This window comes from Rhineura floridana, chromosome 20 (genome assembly GCF_030035675.1).
Source record: "Rhineura floridana isolate rRhiFlo1 chromosome 20, rRhiFlo1.hap2, whole genome shotgun sequence".
Lineage (NCBI taxonomy): Eukaryota > Metazoa > Chordata > Lepidosauria > Squamata > Rhineuridae > Rhineura > Rhineura floridana.
Window position 1 is genome coordinate 17,330,351 of NC_084499.1, and position 20,539 is coordinate 17,350,889.

Here is a 20,539-nt window from a genome sequence, read left to right on the forward strand (position 1 = left end):
TGAAATCTTGAAAATCTTCACCTTTTTAAAAAATGAAAAAAGAATCCAAGTTACTAGTCGTCGTGTAGAAAAAAATTACTCAGAAATTGGATTGGACTGAGTGAAATTCTAGAGTGCACAAACAACCCGAATCTTACATTTCCAAATGTACAAACACTTTCCTTAATTTGCTTAGTGTATTTGGGGACAGAGGCACAGGATTCTTTTTTGTTTCCCACTAGGAGATGAAACAGCTGGAAAGTTGCCAGCTTTCAGTCTTTACGAGCCAGGTGAAAAGAAAGTACAGACCAAGAAGAGGACCCTCCTCCCCCCAGTTTGAAATTATCCAAAACTGTGTTGCCCAGTTTTACACAAACAGCTTAAATTTCAGCGCCAGGCAGAAAAGGAAAATGACATAAAAACAGGTGAATCAGGTACTGGTGTCTGCCAGTATTTAAATATGTAACGAATACAGATTTATGGTACCCTAGGGAAGAGCCCGTGTAAGCGCCTTGCAAAGCAAAGCAGGACGAATCCTCATTACAGTATAAATTCCCCACAAGCAAATCAGAAGGAACGCTCAGCAAAGACAGGACACAGCCTACCCTCTCCATAAACTTTGTGCAAGCACATAAGGATGAAGGCTCAATAAATCGGTCTGGAGAAGTATTAAGATTCACACAACTTTCTCCAAATTAAGTTAGGTGCACTTCAAACGTTCCCTCCGCCCCCCCAGGATGCAGGAATTAGATTCCTAAACTGTTGCTGTATAGCAGGCGTAGGGAACCTTTGGCCCACCAGATGTTGCCGAACTACAAGTCCCATCAGCCGCAGCCCCCAAAGGTTCCCTGCACTTACTCATTAGTACTGTTTCTCCCGAGTTAAGAAAAAGAGAGCTTAGCTTGGATGCAAATGCCTGGTCAGTTTTGTCTCCACAAGGGGGCTGCATCCACCATAAAACGCCTCTCATTGTGGCCCAATCATGGGAGGTGGGGGAGAAGCCCAAAAGGAGCTGGGCTGGATTTCTTTGAAGGACCATAGTTCAGTGGTTAGAGCATCTCGAGAAAGGCCTGGGAATGTCCCTTGCCTGGAGAGCCGCTGCCGGCCAGCGTAGACCAGGGGTGGGGAACCTTGGGTCCGTGGGCCAAATTTGGCCATGTTCCTCAAACCCTGTCCCACACCTGATACTATGAAGAGACGTGGCTGGCTCGGCTGCCTGGCTGAGTTCCCTGTGGGGAGCTCCATCGCGCAGCCGATCCCTGCAGAGAGCATCTTTGCCGGCCCTAGACACTCTCAGCACTTTGGAAGCTTCCAGTTGTGGGTCACTGTCCCCCCCCCAACTCTCCATTGGGCTAATGCTCTAAAGGGGCCGATGAATAGGAACTAGGCAGAGAAATGCTGTAGACAAATAGGAGACTAGACCAATGGGAGAATCTGGGTTCAGCTGTCGCTACAATCTTGGCGATCAATGCATGTTCCATAAATCAGGATAAGCATGAGAGGCTAAGTCCTTTAAACGCGTTTATTTTCACTGTTTTGTGTATTTCCTCCTCCTCTTTAATATAAAAAAGTAACAAGTTTTTATTTTTATTTTTTACAAGTAGGTGCCACTGTCAGGATTTGCGGGGTGGGGGCAGCCATAAATATACAGCGTCAGGGGACGGGGGGCTGATTGGTAGAGATTTTGGGGAAGCTTAAAAATGGGAGGGAAGAGCCCTTAAAACTTGTCCCACCTTTTCAGCTGTAGTTGCCACTGAAAATGGAAAAACAACCAATGATCACTCTTCCTCCTCTCGCCCCCAAGACCTTGAGTTCCCCCCCATTTCACTTTAACCCCATCTGTGCCAAGGGAACGACCGTGAAAACACCACAACAAATAGGGCTTAATTTTTTTGGGGGGGAGCTCAAATGCCTGGGTTGGCAATCGACACACACACACACACAGGTTAGGGCAGCAGTGGCTAGCCTGTGGCCCTCCAAACTCCCATCATCCCTGACCATTGGCCATGCTGGCTGCGGGGGCTGATGGGAGTTGGGAGTCCAACATCATCTGGGGGGACCCACCAGTTCTCCACCCCTGACTCCGCCCACTGATTCATGAACCAAGACACGGGCAAAGGCTCCTTTGATGCTTTCTTCTCCACAGTGAACGCAAATGAGGCTCTAGCAGAGCAATCCCTTTATGCCCTGCTGCTGGGGTTCACCAAATGGGACTGGGGGGCTGCCGTGCCTAAGAAGGGGGGAATTGACAGAATCCCTGACGTGGTTCACCGTGTGGGCGGGGTGTGTGTGTTAAAGAGTCCTTTGCATGGGGGCCAGTTCGGGGTGGGGGGAAAGGTGCATAAATAGTGTTGTTTCAGAGCTGTCAGGGTAGGGAAGCTGCAGATCATGGCAAGGGCCAGAACCCTTCCAGGTGCAGTTGAAAGGCAAGGACCACTGGGCATTGCAGCTGCAGAAGCGGGAGTTCCACGCGTAACGGGACCAAGCAGGAACACGAAGCGAGCAAACAGAGGTGAAGCATATTGAGGCGGAGCAAACAAGATGAATTGAGAAGGTATTTAAGGAGTGGCTGACACAGAGCTACATGAACAGCAGAGACAGCAGAGGGAATTTGGGGTGAGACAAAGAGAGAGAACAAGCAAGGCAGGCTCTCTGGAGCAATCCCCACCCCCAAACTGTGAACGAGATGAAAACGGCTATCTCATTCATCCCTGGTGCACAGAGTCTAGGGCATACAACTTAGCAATGTGGACTGCAGTTAAAATCTGCTGTCCCGAGATCGGGAGCGCAGCCTCAGAGCAGAAGCGTGCTTGCGTTCATTTCAAACTCCTATCTTGCACCGCCGCTTGCACTTGTGGGGCCTGCCATCGCTGCTGCTCCAAACCCCCCTCCGCTGCCTCAAGTCCCCAATTCAAGACACTATGGCTTCCTCAAATGCAGGAAAGCCTTTCCGATAAATTGTGTTGAGAGAGAGAGAGAGATTTTTTTTTTTTTTAAAGAGAGATACAACAGGCGAACTTGTACCAGAAAGGATGGCCCAAACTCAGCTTTGGTAACTTACAGAACTCACACGTTCAGATTATAAAGGACTAGGGCGAGACAGCTCTGAGGCCACATGGAGTGGCCAGCCTCAGGTGGTCGATTCCGAGTGCCACAGTGGGTGGCCGAATGGGGAGACGTACAGATCTGACCCATCTGGGGTACATGTGTGTGTGTGTGCAGGGCATAATCCACTGGGAAGTTCTTCTGTGAAAGCCCCCATGAAATAAATGGAATCTGTGCAAGAGCACTCTTAGGCTGCTCTAAAGAGCATGATTGTGCACTCCCCTGCTCCAAGTTAACTGGAGGGAGGGGGAACAGTTTTGGACTTGTCTTCGCCATCACAGACCCCAAAACATTTTGGCACGTCCCTGACCACAGCTTCTCCCAGACGTGCCCCCTTGCCTTCGGTTGCTGACACCCCTCAAGCCTTCCTTAGCCTGACCCCTTCAGACAGTCATGCACGCACACGTGTGCGCGCATGTTTGTTGCTTTATGCACTGCTTTTGCATGTCGAAAGTTTCCTCTTAAAAACCCCACGGGCAATTCAGACATGCATCAAAACAAAAAAGAAAACTGACTATGGTTCCTAGAGGTTCGTATTTACAGACACTCTTATTTTCTACATTACATTACAGCTAGTACCATCGCTAAAATATATGGCCCCCCACGGCGAGGACAAGTGAGGGGAGGGATGTTATAGAACCTCAACAATTCCAGATTCCCGAGTCGAAGAGGAAAGAGATTCCCAGTTGCTTTAAACGAGGAGATCCAGGTAGATTTGGGGAGGAGACAGCTGCCCATCTTATTCCTCTTCCATCTTGGTGATGGGTGTGTGTGTTCGATTAAATATCCCTGTAAACACGTTAGACTCAGCAGGGGAGAAGGTAATGTCTTTTTTTCATTTCCCCTAGTGATTATGGGTGGAAAAATATTGCAAGAGATGGTTCCCCTCGGGTAAGATAACAGGGAAACATCCTTGATGACAACCCGCTTACATCCCTGGCATGCAAGTGCCCGTTGGGCTGGCCGCATGCATGCTGATACATGGCCCAGTGCGAGACACGGCGACTTCGCTCTCCTCTCTTCCTCTTGCAGGGCACCAAGAGCAAGATAAAAATGTTCAGATTTGGCAAAGTTGGGACACACTGGCACTAAAGCCTCCTGCTCCCCCGGACCCCTTTTCCTCCACGCTCCCTTTGCGGGCTGAGAAGCTCATCTATGGCACAGAGGAAGGAGAAAGCGGAACACCTTGGCGACTCTCTCCTACGGCCTGATAGGAGGCAGCACACGCCCACAGCTGCAGCCTCACCGTTGAGACAACCCTACCCCAGGGCTGGCCCTGAACAGGGAGGAGAGGGGGGGACGGATGACATGGCCCAGTCACAGGTCCAAGTCTTGTAGCTGCCGTCCATGCGGGCGCCTGGCATTCCTTTCGCCCACAGCCTCCCTTTGCCTCCCCCTAGGTTTTCTCTTCCCTGTCTGTCTTCCGCCTCGTTATGTTTCGAGGTTTGATTTTGAGCGAGAGTTCCCATAAGGCCTCCTCCGCCAGGTGGTCGCTGAAGTCGTTGAAGAACGAGATGATGTCATCGTTCCGTTTGATTTCATAATGCCTGCAGCAATCAGAGGGGGAGAGGGAGGGCTTATTACAACAGACAGTGCCATGTTACTTGGGACTGTCCAATATTATTTATTACATTTATCGCCTGCCCTGTCTCTAAAGGAGCCCAGGACGGCAAAGCATGTCAGTACTAAAACAATACAATTAAAACTTCTAACCACCAAAACCTCTTGAAAGCAATCGCCTACTCTCAAAACAAATAATTCCAGGGTGTCAAGGGACAGGTCTTTTCAGCCATCAAACGTCTGGGTAAACAGGAATGTTTTAAAAATTTCTCCTAAATAATGAAGGAGTCTGACGTAGTTTGCTAGGAGGGGCATTGCACAAACAGGGAACCACCACGGAGAGGGCCCTGCCAGGGGTCACTGCCAACCAGCAGTGTTCAACTGGGGTCACTGTTTCTCCCCCTCCCCCCCCAGCAGGCAGGGCTCTGTGCGAAAATCAGTACATAAAAATTCTGCAACCCAGGGTTTCAAAATCCTGTGCTAAGAGAAGCCAGATTCTGTGACCTGTATGAATTGTGCAGACTTGCCTCATTTCTTCTTTGCCTGCTTCTAGCAGTATAGTAAGTGCCTCCAATTGGTTAGTCCAAAGTAATAACAAAAAAACTGGTTGGTTCTCGCCTGGTCAGAGATATCCTATACATGGCACCTCTACACATACATGCCTACTCAGAAGTCACAGGACGAGGTGCATACAGCCACTACAAGCAGCCCCCTAGGGTGGGAGGGCTATCCTATATACTGATACACTTCCAACTGTATCTACTTGGAGGTAAGCCCCATTGAGTTCAGCGGGGCTGGCACAGGACTGCAGCCAAAGTTTGGGGATGAAGGGAGACACGGTTCTGATAAGGCCAGTTCACAGGGTGACAAGCAAGATCCTGACTCTTGAGTAGGCATGGCCGCAACCGGAGCCGCCTTCTGACATGCTAATTTGCACTGGCCCTGCTGTGAGCCGGGGGGGAGGAACCTTCTCAGGATACACTTATCCACCAGAAAAAACAGAAAGCTAAGATACGGAACCCAGTTCTCCCTTTTGCACCCCTGCAGAATCGCAGCACGACCAACATTGTTCACAAAGAGCCTGCCTGCAGCACTGCGTCTCTGCCCTCAAGCAGGAACAGGAGGAGCCATCTCCCTGGAACCAGGCCCGGTCAGTCCACAAGAGCCTCCCCTTCCCGTTGAGAGGAGGCTCTGTCTATCTTTCGCAGCTCTTTAGCGTGTGAGAGGGAAAGCTTCTGATTTGCAAGCCTACAGGGAATTCTTTGCTGCACCCGTCTTTCGATTCCCCACCCTCTTCCTCTGCTTTTTAAAAAGCCAAGACAGATCAAATAAACTGAAGGATAGGGCAGCCCACACTCTAAACTCCCACTCTAGGGGACAGCTTAGGATATCATATGTGGTGTGCAATGGATGTGCAATAGAGCGAGGGAACTGGGGTTTTAGCATTGGCAGAGGATGGGAAAAGGGCAATAAAGGCATTTTTAGGGGGTCTCTTTGGAAAGGCTTGCGGGGGGCTACAGCCTTAGAGTTCTAACCTAATGGTTCCTGGTTTCAATTGATTGGACAGTGAAATCAAAAGCCTCTCCCCCTCATAAAACATCTGTACAATGTATCTAGACTAGTTGCTTGCTCTTTTGCTATGGCTGCACAAAGCAAGTTCCTAATCCTCAGTGTTCACAGGTGTGTGCAAGGCACAAGTGGAGAGCACCACTTACACTTGCTGGAAGCATCTCATGCTGTCCAGGATGTTGAACTGCTGCCAGCGCTTGGAGAAGTTGACTTTGCCATCAATGTAGTCTGGATTCCCCAGGTGGACAAAAGTCAGGTCTTGCAGGATGAGGCCTCTGGAGGGAAAGATGTGAGAGGGAAGAGAAGGCTTGAAATGATGACCTGCTAGGAAGGCTGTCAGTCACAAGCTGAAAAGGAGCCAGCAGTGTGATGCGGCTGCAAAACCAACTAATGTGATTTTAGGCTAGGTTAAAAGAAGCATAGTTTCCAAGTTGCAAGAATCAATGGGTTATATCTAAGTTCTACTCAAGAGTAGGCCCACTGAAATTAATGAACCTAAGTTAGCCATGTCTATTAAATCTCAATGGGTTTGAGTAGGATTTACAACCAAATAGTTCCTTTTTATTCCACGCTAGTCAGACCTCCTGTGGGAGTCCTGTGTCCAGTTCTGAGTTCTGTGCTTTAAGAAGGTTATAGAGGAACTGGAACAGGTTCAAGGGTACGGAAAACAAGCTCTGTGAGAAAAGGCGAGAGGAACTGGGCGGAGCCATGAGAAGAGAAGGTCAGGGAGATGACCAGTGCTTCAAACACCTGACGGGCTGTCACACAGAAGGGAGCAAAAGATTGTGGCCAATGGTAGCTCTACTCAGAGTAGACCCAATGAAAATAATGGGCATGTCTACCTCCACTGTTGAGGCGGCATGTCTCTGAATGCCATTTGCTGGGAATCTGCAGACTGCCCATAATGGGCACCTGGTCGGCCACTGCGAGAACAAAACGCTGGCCCAGATGGGTCCTCTTTGGCTTGATCCAGAAGCCAGGATCTTCTTTTGTTCTTACAAGTCACTTAGGTCCATTAATTTCTAATCTGAGCATAACCCTGAGCGCAACCCAGTGTAGCACCAGAAGGCAGGACTGGATCGAGTGAGCTCCAGTTACAGGAGGGTCGATTTGGGATGAACATTAGGAAACCACCAGGCTATGGTCTGAAAGCACATGGGGCCAGCTCCCTGCTGAAGCTAAGCAGGGTCAGGTGTGGTCAGTCCCTGGATGGGAGACCACCTGGGAACCATATGTAAGCCACCTTGAGTTTCTATGATGAAAAGAAAGGCGGGGTATAAATGGAATGAATGAATGAATAAATAAATAAATGTATGTATGTCTTGAAATGGGAACCAATGGCCTAGAGGGGTGGGCAGTCTCTTCCTCGCTGAAGGCCTTCTGTTGGGGATGCTCCGGTGTGGGATACCCTGCACTGGGCAGGTGGTGGGGTGGACTAGATGACCTACAAGACCCCCTCTAACTGTATGATCCTACAGTCAGCAGTGAAACCCCAAAGAACATGGGGGAGTGGGAAAGCTACTTACAGGTAGGGTATGCAAGGTGGCTCCACCTCTGAAAGGGCAGCCCGGTACGCCCGGAAGGAGGAAGAGCTGTCAATCAGAGTGCAGTACTCAGCCAGGCCCTGGCAGGACACAAAACACGGGTACAGAGCATGAATTGTCTGAGCGGGAGGACACTTTTGGACACTCGCCAAACCCTGGAGGATCGGAGGCATCCCCAAGTCTAAAAAGAGTAAAGAGGGAGCCTTGTGTATTCTGCTACGCAACACAGAAACATGCTCCCCAAGAATCTCATTTTCACTTTTAAAAAAAGCAAGTAGCTAGTTCTCACGGTTGTGGAGAAAAGCTTAAGAGCATGCCCTTGCTACCCATGATTTCCCATCAACAGCTGATGATTAGCAGCAGCGGGCATGACAAGGCTCCTTTGAATAGCATTGCCTTTAAAGCTTGGGGGTCACCACAGTGGTGACTCCCAGATGTTGTTGGGTGACAGCATGGGTGGGAAAGCTACTAGCCATGGTGGCCATTTGCTCTGCCTCCATAGTTGGAGGCAGTGTGCTTCTGAATAGCAGTTTCTGGGAATGACAAATGGGGAGAATTGCTCTTGCGCTCAGGTCCTGCTTGGGGGCTTCTACTGGGGCATCTGGTTGGCCACTGTGGGAACAGGAGGCTGGACTAGATGGGCCCCCTTTGGCCTGGTCCAGCAGGGCTCATCTTATGTTAACCTTGCCCCTCCAGATGTTGCTAAACTACAACTCCCATTATCCCTGAATTATTGATGTTTTAGTGGTGTATCTTTATATTGGTGCTCTTTTGTAAACCGCCTTGAGGGCCTTTTGGCCGGAAGGCGGGGTAGAAATATTAAAATCAGATCAAATTAAATCAAACATCTGGAGGGCCAAAGGTTCCCCGCAGCTGGGCCACAGCTTCCATCGTCCTCGAGCACCAGCCTGGCTTGGCTGGGGCTGATGCATGTTGAGACATCTTGAGAGCCCAAGCCCAGCTCTAGAAAGCACCTCCGCCTGCCTAAAGAAGCAGAGGCTGAGCTGCCGCGATGAGCTGAAAGGACCGGGAGGAACAAAGCCTGGCGCCTGCCATCCGCAAGGTCCCATTTGGCCATCGTTTGGCTTACTGTGACGTGCAAAACCAGGCCAAGGTGTCGTAGGGTAAGTTAGAAAAGGCTCTCTCACTGCCACTGCCAAACGCATTACTACCAAGTAGTTTGCTGTTTGTGGCTTCACCTTTTTGGTTTAATCTTGGCTTTGTTCTGCTTTTAGTGCCAGGCTTGAAGCTTTTGGAAACACAGGAGAATTTAATTCTTTCAAAACCCACCTCTGAGGTTTGCTTCTGCCACTCGAGCCGCCGGATGGGTGCTGAATCCAGCGCAGAGAGAATAGCCAGGTAGGAGTTGAAGTTATTGAGCTTTCGTAAGTGCTGGAAGGAGAAAAGAAAACAAAAATGGAAGAAAGAGGGGAAACGATTGGAGGTGTTACAAAAGTGTTCCGGGGTGAGAGGGTGGCTAAGAGCATTGGGCTAGGAACCAGGGAGGCCCGGGTCCAAGTCCCTCCTCTGCTAGGAAGTCAGATGCAATATGCTTCTGAAAACCAGTTGCTGGTAGCTGCAACTGGTTTTCAGATTCATACTGTATCCGACTGGGTTGGTCACTGTCTCTCAGCCTAACTAACCTACCCCACAGGGTTGTTGTGAAGATAAAATGATTACGCTCCTTGAAGGAAAGGTGGATATAAATAAAATAAAATAGAATAAAATGGCAACTTGTCAGGGTCAGGCTGTAGGTAGTTGTGGAGCACATTCCCTAACTCGGAGACCCCAAGCTCAGTTGCTGGAGCTGGGATTAAGCTGGAGCGCAGAAGACAGAAAGAACTGTCATGCGTGTGTGCAGATCCCCCCCCAAAAAAACCCTGCAATAAATTAGAATGTTAAAAAGTGTTTACGAGGTGGACAGAGGGCTGATTTTACACTCCTCCCTAATTTTTAGCAGGTGTCACCGATTAGGAGCGACTAGGAAGGTGTGAACTGTGACACATGTTTAAAAGGGGCCCATGGGTCGTCCTCTCAATAACTTTGTATGGAGAGAAGAAGAAAAAAAGACAACACATCATTGGGACCCTGCCATTCACAAGGGATTTTGTGGCTCCATTTCAAATGCCTGAACTGCTCCAGGCTGCTAGTATCTAGCAAGGACGTGTAAAGCCAGCTGTCAGACCACATCTCATGGAATTTAGTAACAGTGCAGGTTCTGAAGCAAGCCACGGTTCTGATCCACACATTCGTCCAGGAACTGTGGATCAGGTGAATCTGCTTTGGAATTTTGGCCTGCTGAATTTGCAAAGCCGCTTAGCCTGACCTCACACACCAGGTGGCTCCCTAGGCTAGCTCCCATTTTATGCTGTGATGTCCCTGAGGTTCAAGCCTCAAAGTTCCTGGGTAGTCGCTGCAATAACAGCAAGAAACCTTCAGAGGACTTACCTTCATGATCTTTATAAACTTCTGGAGCAACCTCTCTCGGTCCTGTGCTTTCTCCTGCTGCATAATTATTGAGCGGACCCTGCGAGGTGGCGGGTTGGGAAAGAGACAAAAATGACACGGCGCTCAGGATTAAACAGGTTCAAGAGGGTTTCTGAGCCAATAATATCTGCTGAGCTGCTAACCACTGGCTAGCGGGGCTAAGAAGCCGGTAATATTGGTTTCTTGGTTTCGCTCTTGTGCAAAAAGTCTCTCTCTCTCTCTCTCTATCTCTCTCTCTCACACACAATAGAAATACAAATCTTAAGAATTACTAAGAAACCTGCACACTTCCTACATTGTGGGAATTAAGTCGCTTTTACATGGACATCACTCGTTTTAGAATGGCAGAGGGTGGAATACATTTCTTGGAGCTTTTGAGTCAGCGTGCTGTACTCTTCCTAGAAGGAATTCCTTCTCCAACCTGATGCCCTCCAAATGTTTTGGACGGCAGCTGCCATTGGCCCCTGCATGTGCAAAACATCTGGTAGAAGGCTGTGTTGGGAGGGTAGGCAGGGATGCCTCTTACCAGTAGGACATGTTATTAAAGTGCTCGGTGAATTGGGTCAGGTTGGGGCTTTTTTCTTCGTTCTGTTCTTTCGCCCAAAGGAGAACTTCAGGGATCTGAAAGGCAAGATAAAAAGACACACAGAAGCTGACGGCGCGTTTTGCCACTAAAACGCCCAGCCATGCACAAGTTTCAGCGTGCTCCCCTTGAAACTGAAAGCTGGCCCAGACACATGGTTAAAATGAGCGGGGTATGTCGGGGGGGAGGGGAATGTTAAAAGCCACATTCCTACCCCTAGGAAATATAGACTGGAAGGAGGCAAGCCCAGGTCACACCTACACCTTAAAGAAATTTATACCACTATAACAGACATGTCTTCTCCCAAAGAATCCTGAGAATTGCAATTTGCCACCCACAGAGCTACAATTTCCAGCACCCTTAACAAACTACAGTTCTCAGGGTTCTTTGGGGAAAGCAATGTGCTTTAAATGTATGGCGTGGATGTGATCCCAGCGGGCAGCCCCCTCTGAGAGTGGATCACTGGACTCACAGGAGCCTTCAAGTCACTTCATAAAATGCATTTCTCGTGGGACAGCAATGGTTCTCCAGTGGAACACGGTTTAAGTGTTGCTGGCACGAAAATTCTGGCCACGTCTGACACGTCATGTGCCATACCTCAATCTTATAAAACAGCTCCGCATCCAGGAGGGTCAGCTGTTCCGCTATCTCGTGGCTGTGGAAATCATGGAGGGTCCCTGGCCTGGAAAAGGAATGAAAAAAAGGTGATGCCCAAAATCAGGAACTGAGCCTAGCATTTGGCAGCCTGAACAACTTGGTTTGCTTTCCCGTTTTCAGCCTCCCCAAGTTTCTAGTCATGTACATGTTCATGGGTGACATCTCAGAGGATTTCTTTCCAACGGGTGCTTGTGGGGGGATAGGGCTTCACCGCCTTGCCATTCAGCACCTCTCCCACCGACCCAAAGAATCCCAATTGCCTAGAAAAGCTGGACCTTGCAAGGGCTACACATTTTGCAAGAAGTATTTGTGCAAAATATACTTGGCAGCATCTTTGGCATCCTTGGTTTAGGATCCCCCCCCTTTTTTTGAGGGCACAGACCAAATCGTCCTCATCTCACCTCGCTGCCACCCATCGAGCCGCAAGAGGTTTGATCGAGTTGGTGTATCGCAGCATTTTCTTCTGATCCACTTTGTCGAGGATGTTCTTGCGCAGGACCCGGGCGAGACTGAGCTCCCCGTTGCAGACCAAGCGGAAGACGAGATCCATGAGCAGCTTGAGGATCTCCTCCGTCAACTCCACCAAGCTGAGAAAGAAAAGAGAGAGGAGCCCGGGGCACATCTCCATCCGTCAGCTTCATGCTTGAAACCACTACACGTTTCGGTATATGCGCGCACACACACACACACACACACAGAGCATTGATAACCAGCACTTTAGGCTCTCAAGACTGCCTCAGAAAAATAAGTTCTAAGGTGGTCCCTGCTCTCAGGTACACAATCTAAAAAAGACACGGCACACGAGGAAAAAGGAATGGGAAGGATGAGGGAACAGCAAGCTCAAGCACAAGTTCTTTAAGTTAACAGCCAATGGTAGTGGTGGGTTCTGACTGACTTGCCCTTGATAAAGAGCATCCCCCCCCAGGAAACACACTTCCCGGTCCCCACCCCCCGAGAGCAGATGCAGAAGTGGAGCTGGTGTCAATGTCCAGGACAGGGCAGCTCCTCTCTCTCTCTCTCTCTCTCTCTCTCTCTCTCTCTCTCTCTCTCACTCACTCACTCACTCTCACTCACACACACACACACACACGTGTATGCATCCTACACAAGCATAGAATTTAATATATGTTCTGCATCCTGAAAATGTGAGTTTGCATTTATTTTAAATCGCTAGTCCTCATGATCACAGGAGCAAAAGTTCAACAGCCTGCTGGCTGTGTCTGTTCCAAAAGCACAGGGCCGTTTCTCAAAGCTGCTGTCCTTGTCACGTGGTTTAAAATGTGTGTTGCGAAGCAGCTAAATGGTGCTCGTCTAATAACTCGCCAATCGTCTAACGCATGTTTATTTCGCAGGAAATGCTTTGAAAAATACAGGCAGGCCGGGGAGAGCGTGTGAGGGGGCGAGTAGCAGCTTCTCACTTGCCCGGATTGTGGGGGCTTTTGCCGGGGTGGTGGTGGAATATACATCGTCCTGGGTATGGCATAGTGATGGGCATTTCGCTAGTGGAAAATCCACATAACTGTGCATGGAAAGAGAAGGATGGAAAAACCCCACTCACCACAGCTCATCCACGACTCGGACTAGGACGAAGAAAGTGTTCTTGCTGACGCGCTTCTTAAAGGTGTCTGGGCAGTGGCAGAATTTCTCATATGTTACAGGAGAGTTAAAGGACTAACGAGATGCAGCCAAGTTGCAAAGACCAAACCCGCGTGGAACGCCTTGAGACACGCCTCTCCCTGTTCTGAACCCTGAAGGGCAGCATTGCAGAGAAAGAGCTATATCTGGCCTCAGCAACCTGGCGCTACTCCAGATGTTGTTGAGACTAGAACACCCATCAGCCTCAGTGAGCAAGGCCAATGCCCAGGGATGATGGGAGTTGTAGTCCAGCAACATCTGTAGGGTTGCAGGTTCCCTATTCCTGGGCTATAGAAAAAATGTAAATGTACTGCCTTCAAGTTGATTCTGACTTATGGCGACCCTAAGAATAGGGTTTTCATGAGGCTGAGAGGCAGTGACTGGCCCAAGGTCACCCAGTGAGCTTCATGGCTGTGTGGGGATTCGAACCCTGGTCTCCCAGGTCCTAGTCCAACACCTTAACCACCAACAAGGCTTAAAAAACCAACCAACCGCTGCATTGTCCCCTCAGTTTCCAGCCTAACTCCACTCACCTAAGCTGCCCATTGTTTCCCCCTGTCCTGTCCTGCTTGCAAATGCTTCTGGCTCCTACATTCTCCAGTGCCCCTTCCTGTTCTCCAGTCTCTCTGCCTGCTTGGGCTTCTTCCGGGGTCTGCCACAGCCTCTCCCACTGAGCTCACCAGCTCCTTTCCACTGAGACTTGCACCCTGCACTCCTGCTTGACGCGCCTGTATTCGTCCGCACCCAAGATCACCGCAAGAACAAAAGTCAGTCGCTAGTCCTCATGATTACAGGAGGAGAAGTTCCAACACAGCCTTCTGGCTGTGTCTGTGCTGAAGGCACAGCCCCACTTCCAGAGGCGCCATTCTTGTCATCCAGTTTAAAACCTGTGTGTCACAAAAACTGTAAACAGTGCAGATTTTAAGAAATCACATCCTGCAAGGCTTTTTCACCCCCCTTTCTCTGTCTTTTCTTTTTTTCAAAGGACTCGGTTCCTGCCTTCTGCGTGAGAGGAGAATATTGCTGTTGGAGGAAGGATTTACAGCTGGGAGGAGGGAGAGTGTGGAGACTGCCATGCCCCATTAATCAGCAGCGGCAGGAGGGACCGTCTCTGGGCAGCAGGTGGCAGCGATGAGGCAGGCCTCAGGGCGGAGCAGCATCAGGCCTCCGGAATGTGCCGACACACGGATGGCAAACTGCAAGGGCACAGCACTCGCGTGGAGAATGTGGGCGGCTTCGGGGGAAAAAATGTATCGCCTTGGGAGAAAAGGCAGCAAGGATGCAATTCTCCAACGTGAAAGAACAGAATTGCTCATTGCATGCCCATGCAAATGGGGGGATGGAAGGCAAGACGGGCAGAGGGTGGCAAGAGACAGCCTCCTATCATTGTAGAAACATTAGGGGTGGGGAACCCTTTTCAGCTCGAGGGCCACATTTTCCCTCTCTGGGTGGCCTGCCGGGGGCCGCATGCCAGTGGCGGGCAGAGCCAGAGGCAAAAGCAGGTGGACTAACTAATGCACCATAGGCTAGTTTCTGCACAGACACTCACACGCCCCTCGCTATCTTCCATCCAGAGAAGCAAGAGGCAAAAGCACTCAAGGAGGGTGTGAGGAGTGTGGCCTGGGGAGAAGGGGTGTGGCTTTGCAGAGTTCCGAGGGTCAGGTAGAGAGACCTGGAGCACCACATTTGGCATTATTCACTTACACCTATTAATTTCAGTGGGTTTACTCTGCGCGAAACCAGAGTACAGTAGAGATATCCCAACGTGGCATGGAGCAGAAGCGAGGCAGATCTGTTCTCCCGTCCATCAGCCACTTACAGCTTGCTACAAATGCCCCCCTTCCCACTTCCCAGTGCCGTCCACTAAGCTGGGCCTGAAGCCGCAGTCGGGGGTGCGTGGGAGGGGCTGGGCCAGCTGCTCTGCCCAGGAAGCCTGTCTGCATTCCGCGGCCTAGCAAATCTGTCTCGCGCAGACGGGAGGGATTCCTGCCAAGAAGCCATGATGCTACCAGCTGGAGTGCAAAACGGGAAGCTGCCCTATACTGAGTCGCAAAGCAGGTCCATCTAAGCTCAGTGCTGTCTACACTGACTGGCAGGGGCTCTCTGGGGTTTGCGGTAGGTTCCCACCCCTACCTGGAGATGCTGTCGGGGACTGAGCCAGGGACCTTCTGCGTGCAAAGCAGATGCTCTGCCAGTTGAGCCGCAGAAGAAGGGATGGTCTTGCTGACACTGCTCTCAGCTGGCCAGGGACCCGTGTCTCTTGGGAGCACAATGGGGGGCGGGGGCAAGAGAAGAGACTCTCTGGGCATTTGAAAGGATATCGGTATTGCAGCTTTTTGATGAGGTCTTCGGGGGTGATGAACGTGCGGTAAGTCGTCAGGAAGGCTTCACAGTAGAGCACCAAATCTAGTGAGGACGAGAGAGGGAGGAGAAGAGAAACAAACTGCCCGTCAATCAACTGGGTCTTCCAACAGGACCCCTTTCCCCAACATGGCGCCCTCTAGAACTTTTGGACTACAACTCCCATGGGCCCCAGCCAGCAAGGCTGCAACAGAAACACACAGTCTCTGTTTGCATGTGAAACCCAAACCGTGGTTTGGGGATCAGGACCAGGCACTCTCCCTCCTGCGCTCTTCCACGTGCCCCATTCCTCCCCTGGATCCTGGTTTTATTTCAAACTGGGAAGCCAGGGAAGGAATAGTAGCACATGAGTCTGCGGTCCATTAGGGCAAGTGGAGCACCGCCCCACCAACCTCAGTCTGCCCTCAGCCAACGCCCACCGGCCTTGCCTTCTGACTTACAACCAGCCCAACGGAGTGGTGGCCCTGGCTGTCAGCTTCCTCTTCCTTAGTCTCAGTGTTGCCCTTGTAGAACTCAGCAGGAAGGTGGTGCAGGGCAAAACTAGAATTAGCTGGCTCTGCCTGTCATTTGCTTTGGCTCCACCTACCGTTGGGCTCCCTACCTTCTGCCCTGCCATTCCCAATGGCCACCAGGCACCACTGCTCTGAGCGACGTAAGGGGAGCCCCATGAAACAGAATACAAGCTCTGGCTGGCTGAAATTCTGGATTTTCCTCCATCCCAGGAGGAGGCCGCTGGAGGTTAACACAGCTGGCCTCGCTCTGTCCCTCAGCTCTGCCAAGAAATCTGCCTGGAGGGGAGGAAAACTTCCTCAACGTCTCTTGCCACTTGATTTATGAGCCCGGCTCAGCATGCTCCTAGCTGGAGGCTTCATTCATTAACCTTCAGTCGGCTCCGCAATGCTTGGGGAGCGCCGTATGACATCTTTGGCGCTCGTTTCACACCAACAATTTGGCAGGACAAAGCAAGGCAGCAAATATATAGCGAGTTAACACAAGATGAAGGGCTTGGTGATGGTGGGGGAACTCTCATGAGGATGAACTTCTTTTCAACCTCTCAGTAGTTCTTGTCTGCAAGGATGAGGGAACCTGAGGTCCTCCAGATGTAGAAGGACTCCAACCCCCATCAGACCCCCGCCATCCAGGCTGATGGTAAGGGATGATGGGAGCTGAAGTCCAGCCACATCCGGTGGGCAGCTGCCTAGCCACCCCTGCATTAAGGAAAGAACAACAAAGCATCGCTTGGCAGTGCAAACTGGTCCATTAGGGCAAATGGGATACTGGTCCATCAACCTCAGCCTATCTTCAGCCTTGTTGTTATATGTCTTCAAGTTGATTTCGACTTATGGCGACCCCATGAATCAGTGATCTCCAATAGCATCTGTTGTGAACCACCCTGTTCAGATCTTGTGAGTTCAGGTCTGTGGCTTCCTTTATGGAATCAATCCACCTCTTGTTTGGCCTTCCTCTTTTTCTACTCCCTTCTGTTTTTCCCAGCATTATTGTCTTTTCTAGGGAATTAGGTCTTCCAGTTATGTATCCAAAGTATGATAACCTCAGTTTTTTCAGTCTGCCACCACCTTAAGTTCTGACTTCAGTTTGAAATCTTTGGCTGCAGGCCTACTTCTCTTGGCTTGGCCCAGGGGTAGCTAATGTGGGGGCCCCCACTCCAGATGTTGCTGGACTATAATTCCCATCTTCCTTGGCTATCGGGCATGCTGACTGCTAGGCAATGGGAGTCTAACAACATCCAGAGGGCATCACACCATCTGTCCTTGGCTCAGCCACCTTCAAAACATTGTCCTTAATAAATGGGCTGACAAAGATCAAATTGGCCACTTAGGCCAGCTCTTAGAGGGGCTTCATTTACTGGAAAAGCTTTACAGTCCTTGGTTCTTTTAATCCACCTCTTCACCCAGGCATTTTAATGTATTTTATGCTTTTTAATCTTATTTATTTTATTTCTAGTTTTCTTTTACTTTGTTTATATAATGTTTTATATTGTCTGCGCAATACACACTTGCTGTATTTTAAATATTGTGGTTTTATCATGTTGTACACCGCCCTGGGAGCTGCTAGCTATAGGGCGGTTTAGAAATGCAACTAAATAAATAAATAAATAAATAAATAATAAACCAAAGCTACCTTTTTCTTTGTGTCACATTTTAAGATTTTTAAGCTGTTCTGGTTGAAGCAGTGGCAGCTAGTAGGCTCCATGTCTGTGGGGCAGTGGAATCCGCTCCGGGTTTTAGTCTGAACTTTCAAGGACCTTTCAAAGATGCTGAAAGCTCCATCAAAGTTCAGACTAGAACCCGGAGCGGATTCCACTGCCCCACCACCACAGAACCACCAGCCGCCACTGGTATGAAGCCTCTTTCTATTCCGCTATTTTGAACAGCGCACAGTCAACATTATTAAACAAGTGACAACCATCAAAACCATCGGTGGAAACACTGTACAACCAGACAAGACAAAACAAGTAAGTTTTCTATGTACTGATCTTTTTTTTACGTGCTGATGTTATATACAAAAAATAAAAAGTTTTTAAAAATCGCTAAGTGGAAACAACTGGCAATATGCAAAAGAAAGAGAAAAAAATCTAGCAAGGTTCAGCTCATGGATGGAGGATGGGCACTGAAGAGTTAACACACTCTCACACACCCTGCACACAAACACACAGCTATAGCCGCTGCAGTGAATGTTACAGGAGCTTATCCAGTTTATGTCTTGTTTGACGGGAGCTAAACGGGATCCTCCTTTGCGTGCCACCACTCCTCTTGCCTCCGGAACCTATTAATCCTGCCTGCCTGCCCTGATCTGCAAAACGTATCAGCAACAAGTTCCACATTGGGAGTTTCTGGGCCACGTTGGTGGCAAGCCACGCTCGCTCCCACAATACCTTTCCGATCGGTCTCTGTTGCGTGGACCAAGAGAATGTCCCCTGAGCCGCCCCGTACATCCGGTCCATCATCCCCCTGTGAGTGAAACAAACAAAACAAAGGTCCATAAGAACTTAAGCAGAGGCTGGCTGCTGGATCAGGCCAGTGGCCCATCTAGTCCAGCCTCCGGTTCTCACAGTGGCCACCCAAATACCCTAATGGGAAGCCCACAAGCAGGACCCACCAAACAACAGCACTCTCTTCATTCACAGCTTCCATCACATTGTATTCAAGAGGCATACCGCTTCCCAACGATGGAGGGAGAGCAGAGCCATCATGGCTAGTAGCCATTGATACATTCCAGGCAACTTCAAAGGAAGATAAGGAACTGCCTTACACCAGGTCAGACCATTGGTCCATCTAGATCTATGTTGTCAACTCTCACCAAGAGAGCTCTCCAGGGCTTCAGAAGAGAGCCATTTCCAGTCCTCACCAAGTCTGGCACATTTGCCCTCGGGGATGCCACCAAGCTTGCTACATGTTCCCTAATTGGCTAGGATCACTCATAGGAAACTGCCTTATACCACCGGGTTTATCTATCTCAGTGCTGTCTACACTGACTGGCAGTGGCTCTCCAAGGCTTCAGGCAGGGAGTCTCCTCCCAGTCTTACCTGGAGATGCCATCAGGGATTGAATGAATAAATAGGTTTATTGCAGTCATAGACCAGCATCAGTGCCATCAGGGATTGAACCTGGGACCTTCTGCAGGCAAAGCCAGTGCTCTTCGCCCCTCCCTTCTCCTTTTGGGGATCCAAATTCCCCGTGCCTGAACAGACTCGTAAGTCACACCAAAATTCTTTGCATTGTGCGAGATACCAGTGCAAGATGAGTCTTGAGCTGGGGCGGGGAGTCTGGGCTTCCTAAAGCAGTGCAAGTGACCTCCGGCCAAAATCTGATTTTGTTGCATCAGACTAAAGGGGGCAGAGATCTCTGAACTCTTAGGTTTGCAGTGAGAAGGAAAAGGCATGCCCTCCAAGGGTCACTGGAGGCAACATGGGGGTCAGTATGAGCAGGCTTCAACGTACCATGAGCCGAAACATGTCCCAGATCCCACCACCACTAGGCAGTTATCCAGATTTTAGAGGCACTCATCAGAAGGCTCAGTGACGAGGATTAACAACAAGGGGGTTATCTGGAAGGCCAGTGGAAATCCCAGAAAGATGGAGAGATTACTTTTAACATAGGTTGCTCTGAAAGCCTGGGGCCACCTGAACCCTGGCTGCCTGCCGCGATTGGCCTAGGACTAGGGATGGCTGTCCACAGACCTGCAGGCTGAATGAAGGCCCCGACAGCATTTCAAATTTTTATCAAGGTGTGGTTCATTGATAGTTTGAGATGTTTAGACAGCATGGCACAAGCTGCCTCAGAACGGAGTGGACTCTCCTTGGTTAGATGTTTTTAAGCAGAGGCTAGATGCCCACCTATCCAGGATGTTGTTGCAACAGTGGGTTTCCTGCATGGCTGGGGGTTTGGACTAGATGACCTCTGAGATCCCTTCCATCTCCACGACATGACAGCCCAGGCACACTAATACAAACCTCAAGCTCCTAAAACTGCAATGACTTATTTGTAAGAGGACCCAGCTCTAAGAAGAGCTCTGCTGGATCAAAACAAAGGACGATCTAAGTCCACCATCCTGTTTCCAACAGAGGATAGCCAAATGCTTCTGGGCAGCCCACAAGCAGGCCATGAAACCAATGGTCCCGCCCTGATTGTGTTGTCTCTGCCAGCAGCTGGCACTCAGTGATATACTGCCTTGAACATGAAGGTTCTAGTTAGCAATTACATCTAACAGCAACGGATTGATTTCTCCTCTACAAATCCCACTGGCAAAGCAGGTCGTTTCATGCAGTGACACACACTTCTAGCCTGCAAAACTACTGACTGGAGATTTGGCCAGACTTGAGAACATGAGAAGGTGCCCAGGCCTGCCGTAGAGGCCAGCTGACCTATGAGATCACAGCAGGTAAGCCAACAGCACCTACAAAGAGCCACATTTTTCCTGTGGAGGGCTGCATTCATGTGGGGGGGGCAGAGATCTCCTGGAAGGGGAGGGTGCATCAGTTAAGGGTGGGGCCAGAACCAAAGAGTGGGTGGGCACCCTCTTTCTCTCTCTCTTTCTG

The 20,539-nt window shown here is 49.9% G+C and overlaps 1 protein-coding gene across 5 annotated transcripts in view; it reads right to left on the reverse strand.

The window, feature by feature from the left end:
* Positions 1-1,487: 1,487 nt before the first annotated feature.
* Positions 1,488-20,539, reverse strand: part of RAPGEF1 (Rap guanine nucleotide exchange factor 1) — a 114,042-nt gene continuing 94,990 nt past the window's right edge. For all 5 annotated transcript variants that reach the window (XM_061603859.1, XM_061603858.1, XM_061603861.1 and 2 more), the window contains 11 exons: positions 18,377-18,452; positions 15,437-15,525; positions 13,043-13,131; positions 11,886-12,071; positions 11,425-11,509; positions 10,771-10,865; positions 10,206-10,284; positions 9,048-9,149; positions 7,740-7,837; positions 6,360-6,488; positions 1,488-4,631 (listed from right to left, as the gene is read on the reverse strand). In XM_061603859.1, the coding sequence (XP_061459843.1) occupies positions 4,481-4,631; positions 6,360-6,488; positions 7,740-7,837; positions 9,048-9,149; positions 10,206-10,284; positions 10,771-10,865; positions 11,425-11,509; positions 11,886-12,071; positions 13,043-13,131; positions 15,437-15,525; positions 18,377-18,452 (1,179 nt within the window). In that variant the 3' untranslated portion in view covers positions 1,488-4,480. The remainder of the gene's footprint in view (positions 4,632-6,359; positions 6,489-7,739; positions 7,838-9,047; positions 9,150-10,205; positions 10,285-10,770; positions 10,866-11,424; positions 11,510-11,885; positions 12,072-13,042; positions 13,132-15,436; positions 15,526-18,376; positions 18,453-20,539) is intronic.